General features: G+C 30.0%; 1 protein-coding gene and 1 pseudogene across 1 annotated transcript; both read right to left on the reverse strand.

The window, feature by feature from the left end:
- Positions 1-615: 615 nt before the first annotated feature.
- Positions 616-6,333, reverse strand: LOC25482584 (beta-amyrin 11-oxidase-like; annotated as a pseudogene).
- Positions 6,334-12,347: 6,014 nt separating this feature from the next.
- Positions 12,348-16,555, reverse strand: LOC112418195 (beta-amyrin 11-oxidase). Its single transcript, XM_024774493.1, has 3 exons — positions 16,535-16,555; positions 13,526-13,599; positions 12,348-12,837 (listed from the first exon to the last, which is right to left on the reverse strand). The coding sequence occupies exons 1-3, from the start codon at positions 16,553-16,555 to the stop codon at positions 12,348-12,350; spliced, it is 585 nt and encodes a 194-aa protein (XP_024630261.1).
- Between the last annotated feature and the right edge of the window lie 3,069 nt (positions 16,556-19,624).

Genomic DNA, 19,624 nt, shown 5'->3' on the forward strand with positions numbered 1-19,624 from the left:
CGAAACACCCAAACAAACACCCTCCATTGAGTTCCCCGGAAACCAATAAAAATTAAATACCAAACTAAAAAGTGATCTCCAAAAACCTAAGTCTAAACGCTTGCGCAATAGCAGAAATAAATCTTGTGCCTAACTGTTGCAAAACCCCTCCAAAGTAACCATCAAACCTAGCAAAAAAATCCGTGTAACTGCACTTTGCTTCTCTTCTGCAGTTGATTACAGTTAACCACGGGTAAAATCACTACCTAGAAAACACATAGCAACCCACAAAAAGGACAATGAACATGTAACTCAATTCTTGAAACAAGCTACATCGTCTAAGTATTTGAAAACCCTATTAACAACAAACTCATAGAAGAAAACCCACAAAAAAACATAACCACCACTAACTACCACCAAAAACCACCACACAAAACTACCATTAACCATCACAAAAACCACCATTAATCCTCACCAAAAACCAGCACCAGCCACCATGAGCATCACCACCAAAAATCACCACGATTACCACCATTAAAAAACCAGTACAACACCACCATGGAAACCACCACGAAGCACCACAAACAAACACAACCAAAATTTCATCAAAACCATAACAGATCATATGCAGACACGTTGGAAAATAAACTTGTGTAGTATCTTTGTAACTTTTGCAAGCCAAATGTTTATTATATGATATAAAATACAGTTATAGATTTTTATTTAGGCGTTTCTCAGGGTAGTTTCCTGCCCCCATATTTGCCAAAAAAGAAAAAAACAGAATCCCCAAAGCAAACGAAAACAATCTAAATAAAATATATAATTAATAAGGTCTCTCGTTGTAATATATAAGAAGCAGCACTTTAATTCCAATCAAGAGGCTTCGAAACTTTAGTACTTTAATTGCAATAACTATCCAGTACTTCAGATCTTTATCACCCTAGCAAGGCAATTGTCTATGGGCTTTGATGATGGTAAGCAAGTCATAGGACATTCTGGATTCACTATCTCAAGCCTGTACAAAAATTGAGCTTGATTTCAAACTAATTCCTTTCTATGAAATTAATTTAACAGCAAAAATTAAAATGTATTTTGGACACTACTAGAAACTAACGTTTCTCCTGTGGATTTTTCAGCGGAAATTATTCCGCAGGAATTCCTGAGGATTTTACTGTCATTTCTTTTACTTGAACAAAATTTCATGCGAATCCTAAAATCTTAAGGAAACAATTACCCACGATGGTATTACGTACTTGTGAACCTAAATCCTTGGCAAAAACTGCAGAAAACGGGTTACCCATTGAATTTTCACCAAAATCCGCATGTAATTCCGTAGAAAAATTGAGAGTTTGTAGCAGTGAAAGTTTTTATATATAACCGGTGTCCAGATTTCATTTCCGTGTTTAACTTTAGCACTAGTTCTATTTTCTTAGAGTAGTAAATATTGAAAACTAGTTGGCAAGTAGATATCTCCTCCAGGAAACTGGTACCAAGTGTAAGAATAATATGAATAATCTATATAGTAAGAATTTAATAAAAATGAATTAAAACGAGAGCTCACTTGTAATTATTAAGGAAATAATGTAGAAAAATGGATATTTCAATTTTAGCCAAGTCACTCCCAGGACAGTGCCTACTTCCTGCTCCAAAAGGAAGGAATGTTCCAACTTTAGCATTGTGATTCTGCACATATGAAAAAAAACACTAATATACACAAGTACTTTTGTTTGTATCTTCCAAAAATAGGGTTTTAGATTATACAATACAATACAACTCACATTCCATCTCGATGGATTAAATTTCTCCGGGTTGGGATAATTTGTAGGATCCATATATGAATAGCTCTTGACCAAGTTAACACTTTCCATCCTTTTGGTATTATATAGCCTGAAAATATGTAGATTACCTCTTTTATTCCTTTTGTTTCAAATAACTTTCGATTTCGCATATAAAAACTAGGGTTAAATATTGTTTTAGTCTCAATAACTATATCATATTTCTTTTATAAATAAACCATTGATGTTAACGTCTATAGTTGCCTCCCGAAAAATTGCGAAGTTGATGCTGACAAGGCGTAACACTTCGTTGATTATCTGTAAAAAAATTGAGATGAATTAACGCCTTTTTTTTTTTTTTTATAATTAACACCTTTTTTTTTATAGAACCTTAATTAGTTAAGATGAATCTTTAAAAAAAATTGAGGAAGGATAAATTATATTATTAATTAAGGCAATACTAATGACTATTTCAGAAATGTTTCAGAGAAAATTTGAACTTCATCAATTAAGCTTACAATGATGAACTCTATGGAATTTGTTTTGGTGAATTGAACTCTATGGATTAGTTGAGATTAGTTTTTTTTTTTTTTTTTAATTTATAATTTACATCACAAATTTGTATGTGCGTACATATACTTATCTACCAAAAAAAGGTGTTCCCTATATATTGATATACATAGATGATTTTTTATACATTTTTATTTTAACTAGTATTTACTAATTAGTTTCGATTAAAATAGTATTATTATTAAAATTAACTACAAACTCAATTTTTTTTAGAGTAAAGTCAAAATAATATATATTGGTGTATACATACCTGAGAAAGATAAACCATTTTCTTTATCTCCTTAAGACTTAATTGTTTCTGTGTGGGCAGTCTCATCTTCATAATTTCCTCCTGCTCATCCTAAAACATATACATTCTCTAATTATGAATATGACAATAGTTTTCTAAACAAATGATATAAAAAGAGAATTTAACTTATGATAATGAATATCCTAATTTCGTTTTTCATCCCCATATAAAATATATCGTTTAGGCCTACAAAATTATCTTGCAGACAAGTTTAGTTTCTGTAGTAAAGTTAACATATATTGTAGTCAGTTACTAATTAAAAAGTCCAAATTGTTTATAAACACAAGAAACAAATCATGATATTATTTCATGTTTGATTTTGCAATGACAAAAAATTGAGTTTGAGTGAATTGATTTTGTAAAATTGATTCTAACTAAAAGCGAGTTGAAGATAAAATGATTTTTATTTGAATACATTAATGTAAAAGTTAGTTGAACTATAAATTTGTGTAAAAAATCAATTTTAAAATCAATGGCTGCAAATCTTTGCTTTAAGTAGATTCAATTCTGAAACCAGAAATAATTCTACATCTCCGAAATCAATTTTGGTCTATTTATAGAAGTGGAGCAAATGAATATGTATACTCCCTCCGTTTATTTTTAAGTTTCTTTTTAAAAAATTAACACCAAATTAGCAATGCGTATTTTTGCAGATTTTTTTCCTATTATACCCTCATTTTAATCCACCAATAAATTCATATATATATATATATATATATATATATATATATATATATGAAAATTACACAAGAATTGAAGTGGAACTACATATACACTAAAAATATATTTCTTCAACAAAAAACAAAATTAATCACCTTTGCTTTTTTCATGATATGTGGATTTTGTGTAAGATATATCATTGACCACATCATAGTATTGGCTGTGGCTTCATGACCAGCAAGTACAATGCCTATCAACATATCAATAATATCATCATCATCAGGTTTCCAACCATCTTCATCCCTTGCTTCTAAAAAAATATCAAGTAGATCTTTATCCTTTGTCTTTTCACCATTTTTTATCATCGACCTCCTTTCTTCTACAATTGGTTTAACTAATTTGGCAAGCTTCTCCCGTGCCTATTATACCATGTGCATGTAAATTATAATCAGCAACAAAATAAGAATTTTCCCTTAAAAAAATAATTAGAGTTTTAATATAGACCTCAATAAAGAATCATGGGTTGAAAGTTGCAAATTTTAGTAAAATAATGGATTTTATAAATAGAAAAATGGTCTTACTAACAAGTACTCTAAAGGCATTGTTTAAAGAACCCATAAAAAGAAATCTTGTCTTGAAAATACAAGTCAAAAACATGTAAAAGTCATAACTATACAATTTTCAATATAATGCTTAAACAATGCCCTAGGGGCTATTTATGTCAATAATATCGTTATTATATGAAGGTAAAACTGAAAATATAGGAAATAGTTACCATGAGTCCTTTACGAAAAGCAAAACCAGGAAGGTTAATGGGCATAGAGAACAAAGCAGCATGCATATCAGTAAAAGAATTCCCTATTTTCGTAATGATATGTTGATTGTAAGAGCCCAAGAAAATATCAATGATGATATTAAAGGAAATATTTTTCATTTCCTTCAAAAATTCAATTGAGTGACTCATGCTAGAAAGTTCCTCCAAAGAATTGATCACAATGTCTTCAATACGTGGTATGTACATTTCTAATGTATTATGGCCCATGGTAAGAGAAGAGATTAAGCGTCTAAAACGCATGTGTTCTTTTCGAGAGAAACTCCAAACTGGTTTACATCTCATCACTTCTTTGGTAGATTTTGGATAACCAATCTTAAAGGTCTCATCATTTGTCAACACTTGCCTACACATGTCAGCCTCACAAACGATGATGCTTGGACTCCCGAATAAATGTGTCTTGTAGATACCTATTCGTCCATACCTAAAACAAAAGCTAGCGAGTGAGTATAGAAACTATAAACATATGCTTGTGTTTGTGCGCGCGCATGTGTTTGTGTGTAATGAAGAATTGCAATCGGAGAAAAATAAAAGAGACTTGGAAACAAGGTTGTTGATGAATGAATCAGGATGGCCTGATGAGAAATCTTTAACAAAGGTCAACATATTTCCAATAAGTGGCCATCCCAAATGACCAGGAGGCAGAGGGTACTGTTTCTTTCTTAGTTTCACACAAAAATAGCTTGCAAATAAAATGGCACACATCCAAACCCAGTATTGTATTTCCATCTTTGAATAATTGAATATATCTATCTATCTAGTTCATTTGCTTATTATATCTAGTCTTGGAAGTGGGACGTTGAAGAGGGACTTCAATAAATATATCTAGTTGCATTTATCTTCCCCTAGATTTTGTGTCAGAGTTGGTGAGGATGGGATGGTTCAACATTGATTAGCATTGCCTTTGTTGATAGCTATAGTTGGGTACGATCGATAAAAGGAATTAATGGAACTTATGGATTCGATAAAACTTTATGACCGTACTCTTGCCCTAGCACATAGGTGCCAGGTGGTGCATGGTGATTTATAAAAGAGTACCATTTGCTTTGTCACAATCTCATATCATTTTAATTTGGACGCATGTATTTTTAGTTAAATAGTTTAACGTTTAGAAAATTATCTTAAGTGAATAATTAAGTTGTTTGAGATTCGACTTTCGACTCTTACATACATTTATGTATTATCTTTATCAACTAAGTTAAATTTACAGAGAACATTTTGACGCATGTATAAGTGAAAATAAATTATAAAAAATTAATTAAATAATATATTTAATATGTATGTTTATACGAGTATCCAAATAATTTATATCTATGATTACGTTCATGTCGTGTCGCTCTTGATAAAAGAGATTAATGACACTGTGATCATGTAGGGATACAACTTTATCATTGTACTCTTCTATCCATCTAGGGTTTGTAATTCGGTGTCTTCACTCCTGCATAGGACAAATATGCATTATTTCCACCAAAAGAAATATATGCATTTGACAGTACAAACAATAGTTGAATATCTCAAAAATGATAAAATGAAAATTCTTATATGAAAGGCATTTATAATCACCTATAAAGAAATAATGATTGGATTATGTTTAAAAAATTACAAAAATACGTGAACAATGAAGCATGTCAAAGTTGAATATCGTTGTTAGAGGCGGAGCTAGGTGGACACAAGGGAGGGGCATGGCCTTCCAAAGTCTCAAAAAGTACCACAAACTAGTACGCAAGTCTAAAAAATATGCACTTGTCTTGATTCGTCCGATTCATCAATTTCCATGAAGTTAAAGGGGAATATTTATGCCAACTAATTCACAAAAGTACCACAAACCAGTACGCAAATACCAATTTGCGGTTCACAACAATGTTAAGAAAATTATGTGATTATGATCTAAATGTGCTTGTATGTGTGCATGTAAATGTGTGTGTGTGAAGAAGAATTTCAAGGGGAGAAAAATAAAGAGACCTGGAAACAAGGTTTTTGATGAATGAATCAGGATGGCCTGATGAGAAATCTTTAACAAAGGTCAACATATTGCCAATAAATGGCCATCCCATATGACCAGATGGCAAAAGGTATTGATTCTTTCTTAGTTTCAAATTATAGTTACCACTCATTCAACCTCCACACAAAAATATTAACACAAAAATAGCTTGCCAACAAAATGGCACACATCCGAACCCAAAATTGTATATCCATCTTTGAATATATCTAGTTCATGATTTGCTCAATTTTATATATAGCCTTTGAATTTATTTTTTTTAAATGCGGCTTATAATTAGTTAGTTAGAAAATTTTGTCAAATAAAAAATTAGTTAGTAAATCCAAGTCTGGTAGTTAGCTTGGCTATGTTATTTTACTTCTTTTGGACTTTGGTAGCCTAACAAGTTATAAGTTACTTACTTTAAATAGGAAGTTAGATGTAGTTAGCATCAGTTACTTTAAATAGCATCAGTCCCTTGGCACACCCCATTGATGATGATTCAGACCAACTCATCTCCCTGCTTGCCCATTGCTACACCAACAAACTTAAAACGCAATTGTTCTTGTTAAAGCAGAATTTTCACGGCACGGCAAATCGTTGTTCATGCACCACCATGTGATTTATGAGGCACCGATGTTGTCTCTAGCAAACTTCTCAGTTTAATAAATAGTTACATTGTACTTGCATTGAGTACAATATCTGAAACTAGGGTTTAGTCTATTTAGGTCATACCTTGAGAATGATCTCAAGAGGTGTATTTATAACTCTTCGGAGGCTTGTTTTCGCATGAATTCTGCTCATTATCCAAATGGTTTCGTTCATTCCCAAAGTAAAAGTCCAAAATGCTCCTATGCATGTTAACTTACGTATTGTGAGTTAACATGCGCTATAGTTATAAGAGAAACGTAACTTAAGTCACGCTACGTGCAGTAATTAGCCCAGAACCTCATTCTGCATCATTTTCAAACAACACACACATAAATCTCAATTTTCTCTCAAATTACCCAACTCTAAAATTCCTTCAACTTCAAATTAAACAAGACTCCAACAACAAGAATAAGTAAGCTTTCACTTAAATTATGTTGGTATGATAGATTTTTTCACTTAATCTAGAATTTTTTAGGTTTATTGTTTTGTTAAAATTTTAATTTTTTTTGCAAGAAATGATAGAATGTTACATGCAAATGACTTATAGTACTTAATTGTTAAGATGTTTACCGGTGTTTTTGGTAAACAACATGACTAGTTTTGATTATTACAAGATTCAAACCAGAAATCTAGGACAAGTTGTGCAATCTTTTTTCATAAAATACATGAATATTCATTCATCATATTCATAGGTTGCTTTATAAACAAGATAAATAAAACTGTTTTTTGTATGAAGGTAATGTCTTTCGATAGAAAGCACTAAAGAGTAAAGAAAATGCAAGTAAAAATACTTAAAAGTTTAACGCAAAAACTTAAAGAAATGTAAATTGCATTGCATTTGAATGTAAAGGTGGTTCGATAAATCAAGTTACATACATTTTGTGACTCTTTTCTCTAGACGCTGGTACTTCGAATGCTAGAATTCTATAAATAATTTGTGACCCGTTTTTCCTATAAAAAACTATTATTTATACATAGAAGAAAGGCTAAAATATGGTTTTAGTCCCTGCAAATATGCCTCGTTTTGGTTTTAGTCCTTGTAAAAAAAAAATTGTTTTTGGTCCTTGCAAAATTTTTTGTTTTTGAAAGTAGTCTCTGACCCCATTTTTGTGATGATTTGCATACGTGGCACATGATGACTGAACCCATTTTGTAGTTTTTGATCCTTGCAAAATATTTTGTTTTTTAAAAAGGTCCCTGCAAAATTTTTTGTTTTTGAAAATAGTCCCTGGGACTATTTTAAAAAACAAAAAATTTTGCACGGACCAAAAACAAAAAAAAATAAATTTACAGGGACTAAAAGCAAAACGAGACATATTTGCAGGGACTAAAACCATATTTTAGCCTAGAAGAAATGACTGCAAAAATTGAACCGCTAAGAATTGCACTTCCTCGACCATAAATTGTCTGTCTCCCTCGTCCTTGACGTTTGAAAGCAACCTTTTCACTAAATTAACTGCATGTCAAATTGTCGTTTCTGTCGAACGATCTCAATATCAATTGAACCCAGCAACCTCCAATCATGGATTTAGAGAATTTTGCAGTTTTGAACCTTCTTTTACCCTGTCGAATGTACATAAGATAAAATACAGTCCAACAGGTTCAAACTGTCTCTGACATTAATGTTAATTCACATTCTAATATGGAGCATAACCGTGAAAAGGATCCTCTTGTTGATGAAAATGAGGAGACCATGTGTAACAACAATCACATCAAAGAGATCCCTGTGAACAATGAGGTTGGTATTTCAATTTCCCGTAATAATTTACTTGATCGGAGTTATGCACGTGTTGTTACCGTTGAAATGGAAGTGATTTTTATAAGTACGGAGGTGGAAACAATATTGATGCTAATAAGAGGACATAATGTTATTGATAAGGCATCGGGTATTCAACTACTAGACGAGCATGAGGATAGGGTGCCACCTGATGGGATAAGAGAAATGATATTTGAACATCTATTTGAAGACAATTTTTATGACAATTTTATCTCTTATATTTAGATTAATTTTTATTTTATCTCTCTATTATTTTGATTTCCGTGCAACTATCTACTATTTCTTTATAAATTATCGTTGTCCGATAAATTGTCAACCAAATTGATGGTTCAAATAACACTCATCTGAGACTAAACTAATTCCCGAGACACCGATAGATATTCCAATCAGAGAAAGAAGATTAAATCAAGAAGCATAATTAACAACTGCAACACCCGCTCTAGGGGTGCACCATTTCATCATTCCATACGATTATGAATTCTAAAATACTTATGCATATCATTAACTAAGATGTGTTTATTTATTTATTTATTTGTGGCTGGCCATTATCTAGAGCATGTAAAGAACGTAGTTTGATTTTAGAGGCTTGTTGATATTCTTATTTTTAACTTAAATATATTTGTTCTAGAGTGCAAAACTTGATAAGGAAACCTCCGAGACTCGAGAAAAATCTTTAAACTGCCAAATATGTATGGGTCCTTTTGTAGAGGAAATGTCAACAACGTGTGCCCATGTTTTTTTGCAAGAAGTGCATCAAAGTTGAAATAACTTCTTCAAAGGGTAAGGTTGTGTTTGGTAACACAAAAAAGCTAGTTTATAGCTTGTTGGATTAGCTTATAAGCTCGTTAGATGAAAACGTGGCGTGTTCGGTAACAAGTTTTTTTCATGAGCTTATAGCGTTTTTTGAAAAGCTATTTCAAGTAGCTTTTTAGCTTATAGCTGGTAGCTTTTTATATTTTCTTCCAACTTTAACCCTATTAACTTGAATTAATTATTTTCTTAATTAAACAAATACTCATGTTCATCTTTATAACCGCCCCATTTTTTCCCTTAAAAAAAATGCCACGTTGTTTTTTTTTAAGGAGCACTTTATATATATATATATATATAAGGAAATGTTTTATATTTTGCTATAACTAACCTGCCATACACCACACAAAAAATAACTAGGCTATTTTTTTTAAAGAAAAAATAACTAGTCTATTGTACGTTGTAAAATTTTATATATTCTAGCTCACATTTTGTTTCCATCTTTCTCTTATTTTTGGGATTCATAAAGCAGAGATCAAAATTGTCGGTGAATTTTTTTTTAGGATTAAAGGTCGAAGAATTTTTTTACGGAGACTAAGACCAAAAGTTTGAATATTTATAGGGACCAAAAACATATTTAACTATAATTAAAAATATTAAAAAATAAATACATTACAAAAAAATGTGTGTGTCTATATGTATATTAAAAAAAAAAAACATGTTATTTTATGTCATTTTATACTTATCAGCCACTTCAACATCTAATTTTACCAAACACATTATTTTTAATAAGCAAGCTTTTCAGCTATAAGCTATCAGTCATCAGCTATCAGCTATCAACTAGCTTATAGCTTATTTTTACCAAATAGAGCCTAAATGTCCAACATGTGGGGAAAAGGTTAAACCGAAACAACTAGTAAGGGTGTTTCTTCCATCTTTCAACCGAAGGTAATTCCATAATTTATAAGTTGGTTTTAAATAGTATTATGATTTTCCCTAAAAAAAAATATTATGATTTAAATAAATTTATATTACAACTAAATTGATATTACATATTCAAAAAATTAATAAATTGATTCTCTAAACTTAATACGAACATACTTTCATTCATATTAAAAAGTATTAGAATGTGTATCAATTTTCAATAGATTCCTAAAGTTATTTGATGTCATTTAACTCCTTATTTTCAATAAGTAGTGTTAGAAAAAGTTGTAACTACTATAACCTTATGTTGTTTCTCTTTTTCTATACAATAGGATCATCCAAGCATTGTTGAGGAAAAGTAGGACTGAATAATACTTCATTGTGCTACCTTCAATATTAATATCGTTGATGGGTTCTTGTATTTTTAAATGTTCATTGTAGTGCATGTGTATTGTCATATGTATCATTTTTCATACCTTGTTTTTTTATGCCATTACTTAGATATGTTTGTTGGTACTTTGGATGCACAATACTTACTTTTTTAATAATGCAATTGGTGTTTGGTCTATCTTCACAATATCATTCACAATAATGCCGTTGGTATTGGCTATTTAAAGAGAGAATCACAATATCATTCACACGAAGATATATATCTTCATGTGAATGATATCTATCTTCACATATATACGAATGATGTAAATACGATTTCGGTAAGGGTTTTGGAAATTTATAGCTCTCAAACTATATATTTCAAATTATCTCTTCATATATCAAATCTCAAGCCACTCAATCTTTGGCAGTTAAGAACCTTACTAATTCGAGTAAGTTGATCATTCCAATATCTTTTAGTTGATTTAGAGTTATTAGTTAGTACATGATTCTAATATTATTCATTTGGTTGGTTGATTTATTGGATCATATTGCTACAACCTAGATTTTGTGTCGAAAAAATCAACACGTTTGTAAAACTCAAGCCTACCGAATTCATATATTTAGTTCTGGAACCATTCCGTTGACTTAGACTCGCAATTTAACTTATTCCGCAAAATACGCGCCAAAACCCGTAAGCATTTTTCCAGCAGAAAACCCAACTTCAAAAGCACTTTCCGAGTTCGTTTCTAGTCCGAATCACACAAAACTTATATTCGAATTGAAGGGAATTAAGCGTAGAATCCAAATATCCAATAATCACTTAATTACTTGGTCATATTGTTGAAATTTGAGTTTCTTGACACTAACCAGTAGAGGATCATCATATTCAGAAATGGCTTGAAACTTTAGCACATATAATTTACGTTGATAATCTATTGATCGAAGAAGCTCATTGTAAAATCATCAACTAGAATTGTGTTTTCGAACGTCGTGAATGATCTCTATCATCATGTGCACGAAGATATCTATTATATCTTATGAGGTCTTATATATCAAGCTTTATAACATCAAGTCTTGTCTCTTATACAAGATAAACCAAGTCTTATATATTTTAGGATCTCTCTCCTTCTCTCATAATAAGAAGCAACAAGTGATTAATTACCAACCAAGAAGGTATATGAAACTTCAATTTCCTCTTGTGAACAACAATTATGCACTTGAAACCTTTATCACCTTAGCAAGGCAATTGTCTTTGGGCTTTGGTGATGGTAAGCTAGTAATAGGACAATCTGGATTTACTCGATCAAGCCTACACGAAATAGATAAATTAGTAATACAACTTACATTCCATCTTGATGGGTTAAATTCATCCGAGTTTGGATAATATGTAGGATCCATGTGAATATATAGCTCTTAACCAAGGTAACACTTTCCATCCTTTCGGTATTATATAACCTAAAAATATGGAGGAGATGAAAGTTTTATTTTTCTTTAATGTCCAACAATGACAATAATAAATAGAAATATAAATGTTGACATTGAATAGCCACAAACCATTGATGGTAACATCTCTTTTTGCCTCCCGAAAACTTGCGAAGTTCATACTCACAAGGCGTAACATTTCTTTGATTATCTGTATATAAATAAATACATTGCATTTCTTTGATGTTTTTATTTTTAGAAAATATACTGAAGCTTTAATGTAAGCATATATTAACATTTTTTTTTAATGAAAGCATATACTTCAAAGTGAGGACACTTCAAGATCTCAAGCCAACATCACCATTGTATTATATTACCAGAAGTCCTTTATGGAAAGCAAAACCAGGAAGGTTAATGGGCATAGAGAATAGAGCACCGTAAATTTCAGTAAAAGAATCCCCTATTTTTGTAATGATGTGTTGATTGTAAGAGCCTATGAGAATATCTACGATGACCTGAAAGGAAATATTCTTCATCTCTTTCAAAAACTCCACTTGGTGATTCATACTAGAAATTTCCTCCAAAGAATTTATCACAATGTCCTCCATACAAGTTAGGTACATTTCTAAAGTATTGTGGCCCATGGTAAGAACTGAGATTAAGCGTTTCACACGCTTGTGTTCTTCTTGAGATGATCTCCAAAAGAATTTACATCTAGTCACTTCCATAGTGGATTTTGGATAACCAATCTTAAAAGTCTCATCATTTGTTAGGATTTGCCTACACATATCAGAATCACAGATGATGATGCTTGGACTCCCAAACAAGTGCGACTTGTAGATACCAGTTCTTCCATACCTAAAACATATAAGCTAGTAAGTACATTGGGAGTGTTTAAATCCAACCTAATCTAAATAAAAACTGTAAACCGATCCAAAAAAAAAAAATGAACACCACGTACAATCAAATATTATTAAATGTGTTTGAATGTCACTTTGTGAAAATCGTTTGGATTGGATGGGATTTTGAATTGATTTTTCAAAATCTAATCAAACAGAACCGCATACATATATTTAAATAGATATTTTCATTTTTTATAAGCATGATATATTATATTAAGATATTAATATTTTGCTTTTAAATTCTTTTAATAAATCATATTAAAAGATAATCAATCATTGTTATTCCTTACTATTAATTTTTAATAAATCATATGTTATATTTTGTATTAAACTTAATATTTTACCATATTTTAATATTATTATTAATAAAAAAAGTTACAATTTGTAATTTATATATCAAAAAATCGATTTAAATTAATCCGCATTAATTGAATCAAATCGGATCATTTTTTTAATTTTAAAAATTAGTCATAAAATCTAACCGAACCATGTATAATTTTATCTTTATATTAGATGAATTTTTGCCTCAAAATTGATTCCAACTGCTCCACAAACACCTCCACAAGTAATTAGAAAATCTAAATGTGCATGTAAATGTGTGTGTATGAAGAAGAAGAATTTCAAGGGGAGAAAAAGAAAGAGACCTGGAAATAAGGTTGTTGATGAATGAATCTAGTCTTGGAAGTGGGACGTTGAAGAGGGACTTCAATAAATATATCTAGTTGCATGAGAAAGTTTTGGTAGGGCACAAATTTAACACTTCAATATTGGGCACACACACAAAAGCAAGAAAAAGTTAATAGAAAATAAAATTATAATATATCAATTGATTTGACTAAATACTTTTTATTTAATTTTGTTAGTTTTATGTGAGTATGTGCCCAAAATTGAGGTGTTGGGTATCTGCCCAAGCAAGACTTTCTCCTAGAAACATCAATGAAATTAACTATAAATAATTATGGAAATATCTCCTTATTAAAGAATTAAATTTAATTAAGAAAAAATTTAGGTGTATTTTCTTATTTAATTTTCATCGGCAGTTAACTGCCGAAGTTTTTCTCGGTAGTTAACTACATCGGTTCTATTTTTCTCGGCAGTTAACTATCGAAGGGTATTTTTGTCTTTTATATGTGTTTTTCAGCCTTATAACATATGTATACGGCAATTTTCCCGAAATTAAGAGTATTGTTGTTCAAACCATTTGAGTTTAACATGATGTACCACACGAGCTAAGATAAAGACATAGATGAATCTATTTGAAATCATTGCCAGAGCGTATATATGGCAAACATCAACGTTTGTATTTCTCTATATTTTGCGGAGCAAAGTAATTGTTGAGCAATATTGAATGTAATTAATGAACTAAATGGTATATGATTAAGTGACCTTAATTAAAAGAGATTTAGAAAGGGTTTAAAGAGGTTATGTGATTTTTGTTACCCTAATTGGTTAATATGTATGCTTATTTCTTAGTAAATGAAATTCTGTGCTTGTTGTGAATTGCCTGAAAACCTTAATAAGTAAGGCAAGGCATGTTTGTGACATGTGATTTGTGGTTTTTGTTTGTGCTTAGTCTTGAATAGGCACTATTGTTAAGCTTTTAACTCTATGTTTACAAGAGCCTCTATCGAGGGAAGAAAGACAATTATATAGGATTGATGATCCTTTTAAGAGAATTGGACTTCTATTCATTCTCGTTTGTTCATTAAAGAGAGACACAAGTTGATTCTAACAGGAGAGTTCCACGGTTATGTTATGTGTTGTTATAATATAGGTAGGGTGTGACAAGCTTAATGACAGGGAACACAATGTGATACTAAGGGGAAACTCATAAGTGTGTTTGGTTTGGCTTCTTTCCACTAAGAAGCACTTCTACAACGCTTCAAAAGTGAAAATTGAGTTTTCAATCATGTTTGGTTTGCCTTTTAAGAATTGCTTCTATCCTCCAAAAGCAATTCTGGATGAAGGTATAATTCCTAACTTTTGAGTTAACTAGAATCAATTCTCCATTAAATTTTATATTTTAGTTATTACAACCCATTATTTTCCTTTATTGTCCTTTATCAATTTTTATTTTTTTTTTGTATTTAATTTGAGGAACCAAATTTAATCAAAAAATTTAACGAACCAAATTAACCCCATAAAATATTTATGAATCTGAGTTACCAAGTTTTGGGTTTTTTTTTTACTGTATTTCCGTTCAGATTTGTTGTATGTATTTTTTTTTATGCTACGTTTTATCATTTTTGCCAACCATCTCTATTATTATTTTCTTTAAAAAAAAACCCTATTACTTTTTAAATTAATATATAGAAAAAATTATTTATTTACATTAAATAATATATATCTACATTTAATATTGATCTGCACATACATTCAACTATTTTGTTTGTTTATTTTTATTTAGATATGTCCATTTTAGTAATTATACATTTAAAAGCAATTTTGATCAAAACTATCCAAACGACATTCATTTTGTTTAATCAATTCTATGTTATTGTATCCAAACATAAATCAATTCTTTCAAAATCAATTCTGACAGAATCAATTCTATTAGAATCAATTCTGTCATAATCAATTTTATCCAAAGCTGAACCAAACACACCCTAAGTCTCATTAAAGATAAAACTTGGTTGTCACGGGTCACTAAGCAACTTTTTTGTACTATCTCCGGTCACATTAGAAGTAAATATTGGTTTTTAAATTCATTAAATGACTAATGTATCATACATCAATTATTAAATAAATCGAGTAAATGGCCTCTGACTCTATATCTCGTTGTCACAAAGGTCACTAACTCAAGATTAAATACAAATTAGTCCTTGTATATGCATTTCCGTTATTAGTTTAGGCTTTGACGTTAAAAACTTATGTTAACTGATGAGGTGGTGTGCATGAGGTGTCACATGGATTAAAGTGAAAGTAGAAAATGGTCATTTTGATCCTAGAACCAAAAATCAATATCCTAAAATTGAATCTCAAATTCTTAAATTTTGAATTTAATCATAAATCCCTAAATCTCATCTAATTATCTCTTCTGTTCAAAATCAATTTCTTTTGTTTTTGTTGTTGTCAATTCTTTGGATTGTACTGAATTCTAATGTTTATAAGAAATCACCACATTTTACTCCTCAATTCCAAAAAATTATAATTTTTTTTCCTTATTCTACGGTGTAAGTGCAGTGAAGTTGATTAATATATTTCTACATGCATGTTTGATAGATGTGTTTTAGTAAAAAGTAAGTAATGATTGAAGCTATTTTCAATCATGTTTAGTTAAGACAAAATTTGAAGACATTTTACATGAGACATGTTATTAATTATAATAGTCTACACCATATAAACTAAACTCCTTTGATTGGCAAAAGGTTTAGAGTTTACTACGTTCCTTTCTTACCACAAATCTTTCGTGATTAACAACAACAAAAAATAAATTGATTTTGAACAAAGATGAAATTAGATAAGATTTAGGGATTTGAGATTTAGGCCCGTTTGTTATAGTTTTTTTTTTATTTAAAATAGATTTTTTTAGTGTAATATGTTTTTGTTATAATTTTTTTAATAAAGAAATTTTTAAGGAAAGCTTCAAATAAAAAATTTATTTGAATAACTTATTTTAAAATGTCATTCTAATTATTTCCTGAATCTATTACCTTGCTAGTCATAATAACCATTTACTCTAAATAAATTTACAAAAACAATATTTAAATAAATATGACTAGCGGGAATACTTTTTACTTTTCATACCACCACCCTAAATAGAATATACATGTAAGTCAAGCAAGCAAGTCATGATCTAAGAGTACAGTGCTACCATGAGTCAGAATTGTTTTTTGTGTGTATTTAAAGAGGACTGCCATGCATCGTGATTCTTTATGAACCAAACCCAAATTACCAAGTGAAATTGGGAGTATGCATGAATGTGTAACATGTTAAGTGGAATGTCTTCTTAATTGCCTTGGATCCATTATTTGTCAATAAATGTGGTCTGATTTAAGAAATTATTTGTCTAGCAGTCCCTAAAATACAGATTAATTCATCCGTCTTAAATTATATTTCGTTTTGAAAAGAAAAAAAATTGTTTTGAATTATAAATTGTTTTACAATATCAATGTATTAATGTTATTTTTTCTATTATACAATTAATTATTTATTACTATCTAACTTTTTAATTTTTAATTTATCTTTTCCATAACATTTATTAACAACAATTTTATAAAACATCTCATAATTACATTTCTTTACATGTGTAAAATGCACAAAACATCATATAATTTGAGACGGAAACGCAGAGATTTCCATAAAACCGCAATAAAATTTTCACGACACTAAGGCTGAATCCCAAATCTTTTTCACCTACCAAGTTGACATGTCTTAACTTTCTCACTCGTAGTTTCTTACTACTACTACAACTGCAACTACGGTCAAAGTTTACCACTTCCACCATTTTATTTATTTGTATTAATAAAAGTAAAGAATTATTAATTTATTCAAAATATCTTTTATTGAAATTTATGTCATAAAAATAAAAGAAATTTTTAAAAAGTATCCCCTTTCATTTATTTTTATTAAAATTTATGTAGTAAAAAATATCGCTATTTTCCTTTTATGGTTATATAAAATTATTAACGAAATATTCATTTTAATTTAAATTAATGTTGAGAAAATTTGTTGACTATGCAAGGTAATTATTTTTTTAGAAGTAAATTCTTTAATCTCAAATCATATTTTCCTTGTATGCAAGATCACAGATAGATAAAATCACCACATTCATTCACAGTGGCGGAGCCAGATACTTTTAGTAGTGGGGGTAACAATTTAATCTCTAAAGTATCGCATTATTTTCAAATTTAATCTTTAATATGTAAATATAATAAGTGATCCGATTAAATTGATTGATTTCATATACTTTTAGAGCTAAATTGATGGATTTCAGGTTTTATTTATTGACAAAAACAGAAATTGATTTAATTTTTTTAGGCACAAACGGATTTTACATAGTTTAAGAAATAAATTCAAGAATTATCTTCTTGAATTTTGAATTACTACGGTCTTCTTTTCCTGGTTAAAAAAAATTGTAAGACAAAATATATAACAAATTAATATTCAACATTGCCAATCCCTTCTAATTTAAACTTTTAAGTCTTACCATAATATAGTATAATAATCATCATATCATAAAATTAAAGGGGATAAAACCAACAACAACTAAGATGTCAAGGGTAATGTAGTTGGTCAAACTTAAATATAAGTAATTATTTGTAATTTTGTGTAGGTGTGAGTTATGATTATACTATATATTTATATACCGAATGAAAAGATAGTGGGGGCACCAGCCCACATATACCACTGAACGTCGCTCCGCCCCTGTTCATTCATCATAAAAGGTGAATTTTCAATTGATATACTACTTAAAGAAAAAAAAATCACACATAAAATCTCTTAAAAGTTAGGCCACCACACTTGCTTAATGTGTCTAGGTCTTTTACACCCACACATTTATAAGTTGGTTAAAAATATAATAAATCAATCGAAGAATATTTTAATAGTTGATATATAAAAATTAATTATTATATATAATTTCTAGTTTAGGTGTATCACATCAAAGTAGTCATATATCTTGTCAACGAAGATAGTGCATCGAAACAGGTAAAAGAGACAAACTGAAGGTGAGAAAAACACAAATGGAGATTGAATTTTGTTGACTTTTTATGAAAATCTTATTTTAAGTGTTTAAATAAAACAAAATAAGTCGATAATCAAAGAGAGAACAGAGACAACATAAGTAAATTATCCTGTTTCACATCACAATTCGAGGTTAGTTCAGTCCCCTTACACTTTCAATGGATTTTTCACTATAATTACACAAAATTACAATTGCTCAAACACACAAGTTTTAGACTTCCTTGCCTCACATAAGAAGACTTTTACAATCAAAGTTTTACAAAAGAATTTATATGTGTGTACACTTTGTATGTACTTAGAGAGCGGTAAACCAGCTTAAGTTCAAGAAACACTATGAAATAAACGAAAGAGCGGTTGTTTAAAGAGTGCCAACACATCAGATTCTTCCTTAAAAAGCTTTGATCAAATTTGAAAACTTGCCTCAAATGGATTATGTCGTTGAATGGTACTATATGAGTTCTTTGCTTCTTAGGGAATGATATGTTACATTCTCTTTGTCATTGAAGTTCTTTGTTTATTTTTGCACAAGGTCAAAAGAAGACAAACATACTATCAGAACTTTAAAAGTGATGTTCCTTTAGAAGAAGACAAAACTGGTTAAAGCTCATGTGTCCTTTAGAACTTGTTCTCGTTAGAGTCTTCAAGACACCTTCCGATCATAACTTTGATGTTATGTTGACCTTTCTTCTAATCATCTTCTAAGTATTAAGACATTTCCGATGCTTCTCTAGAGCAAGAAATTGTTTTCCTTTGTGTTCAGAATTTGATGTATCAGAACCAAAAACTTGACTTTGAAGTCAAAATTTACTTATACGGCCATGCACAATTGAACACACATTAGAGTTTCAAATTATTTTTTCATACGTTATTATCATTAAAACTTTAGAGACATTGTTTTAAAACTCACTTTGGTTCAACACTAACATCATCAAACATATCTAGAACAAGCAACCAGAAAACATAAATTAATTATAGATCACAAAAATAACATTCACAGTCCTAATTAGCAACTGAAAATTGATTAACAACTAAAAATAAGGTTACGACATTTCATTGGA

Source organism: Medicago truncatula, chromosome 1 (genome assembly GCF_003473485.1).
Source record: "Medicago truncatula cultivar Jemalong A17 chromosome 1, MtrunA17r5.0-ANR, whole genome shotgun sequence".
Classification (NCBI taxonomy): Eukaryota; Viridiplantae; Streptophyta; class Magnoliopsida; order Fabales; family Fabaceae; genus Medicago; species Medicago truncatula.

Bases quoted from the DNA above. Each gene is read 5' to 3' on its own strand.
- LOC112418195 (XM_024774493.1), bottom strand. From the start codon at position 16,555: ATGGTTATTATGACTAGCAAG. The intron at 13,600-16,534 runs GTAATAGATTCA...TCATGCAACTAG, and splicing joins TGGTTATTATGACTAGCAAG to ATATATTTATTGAAGTCCCT. The intron at 12,838-13,525 runs GTCTCTTTCTTT...TATATGTTTTAG, and splicing joins ATCAACAACCTTATTTCCAG to GTATGGAAGAACTGGTATCT.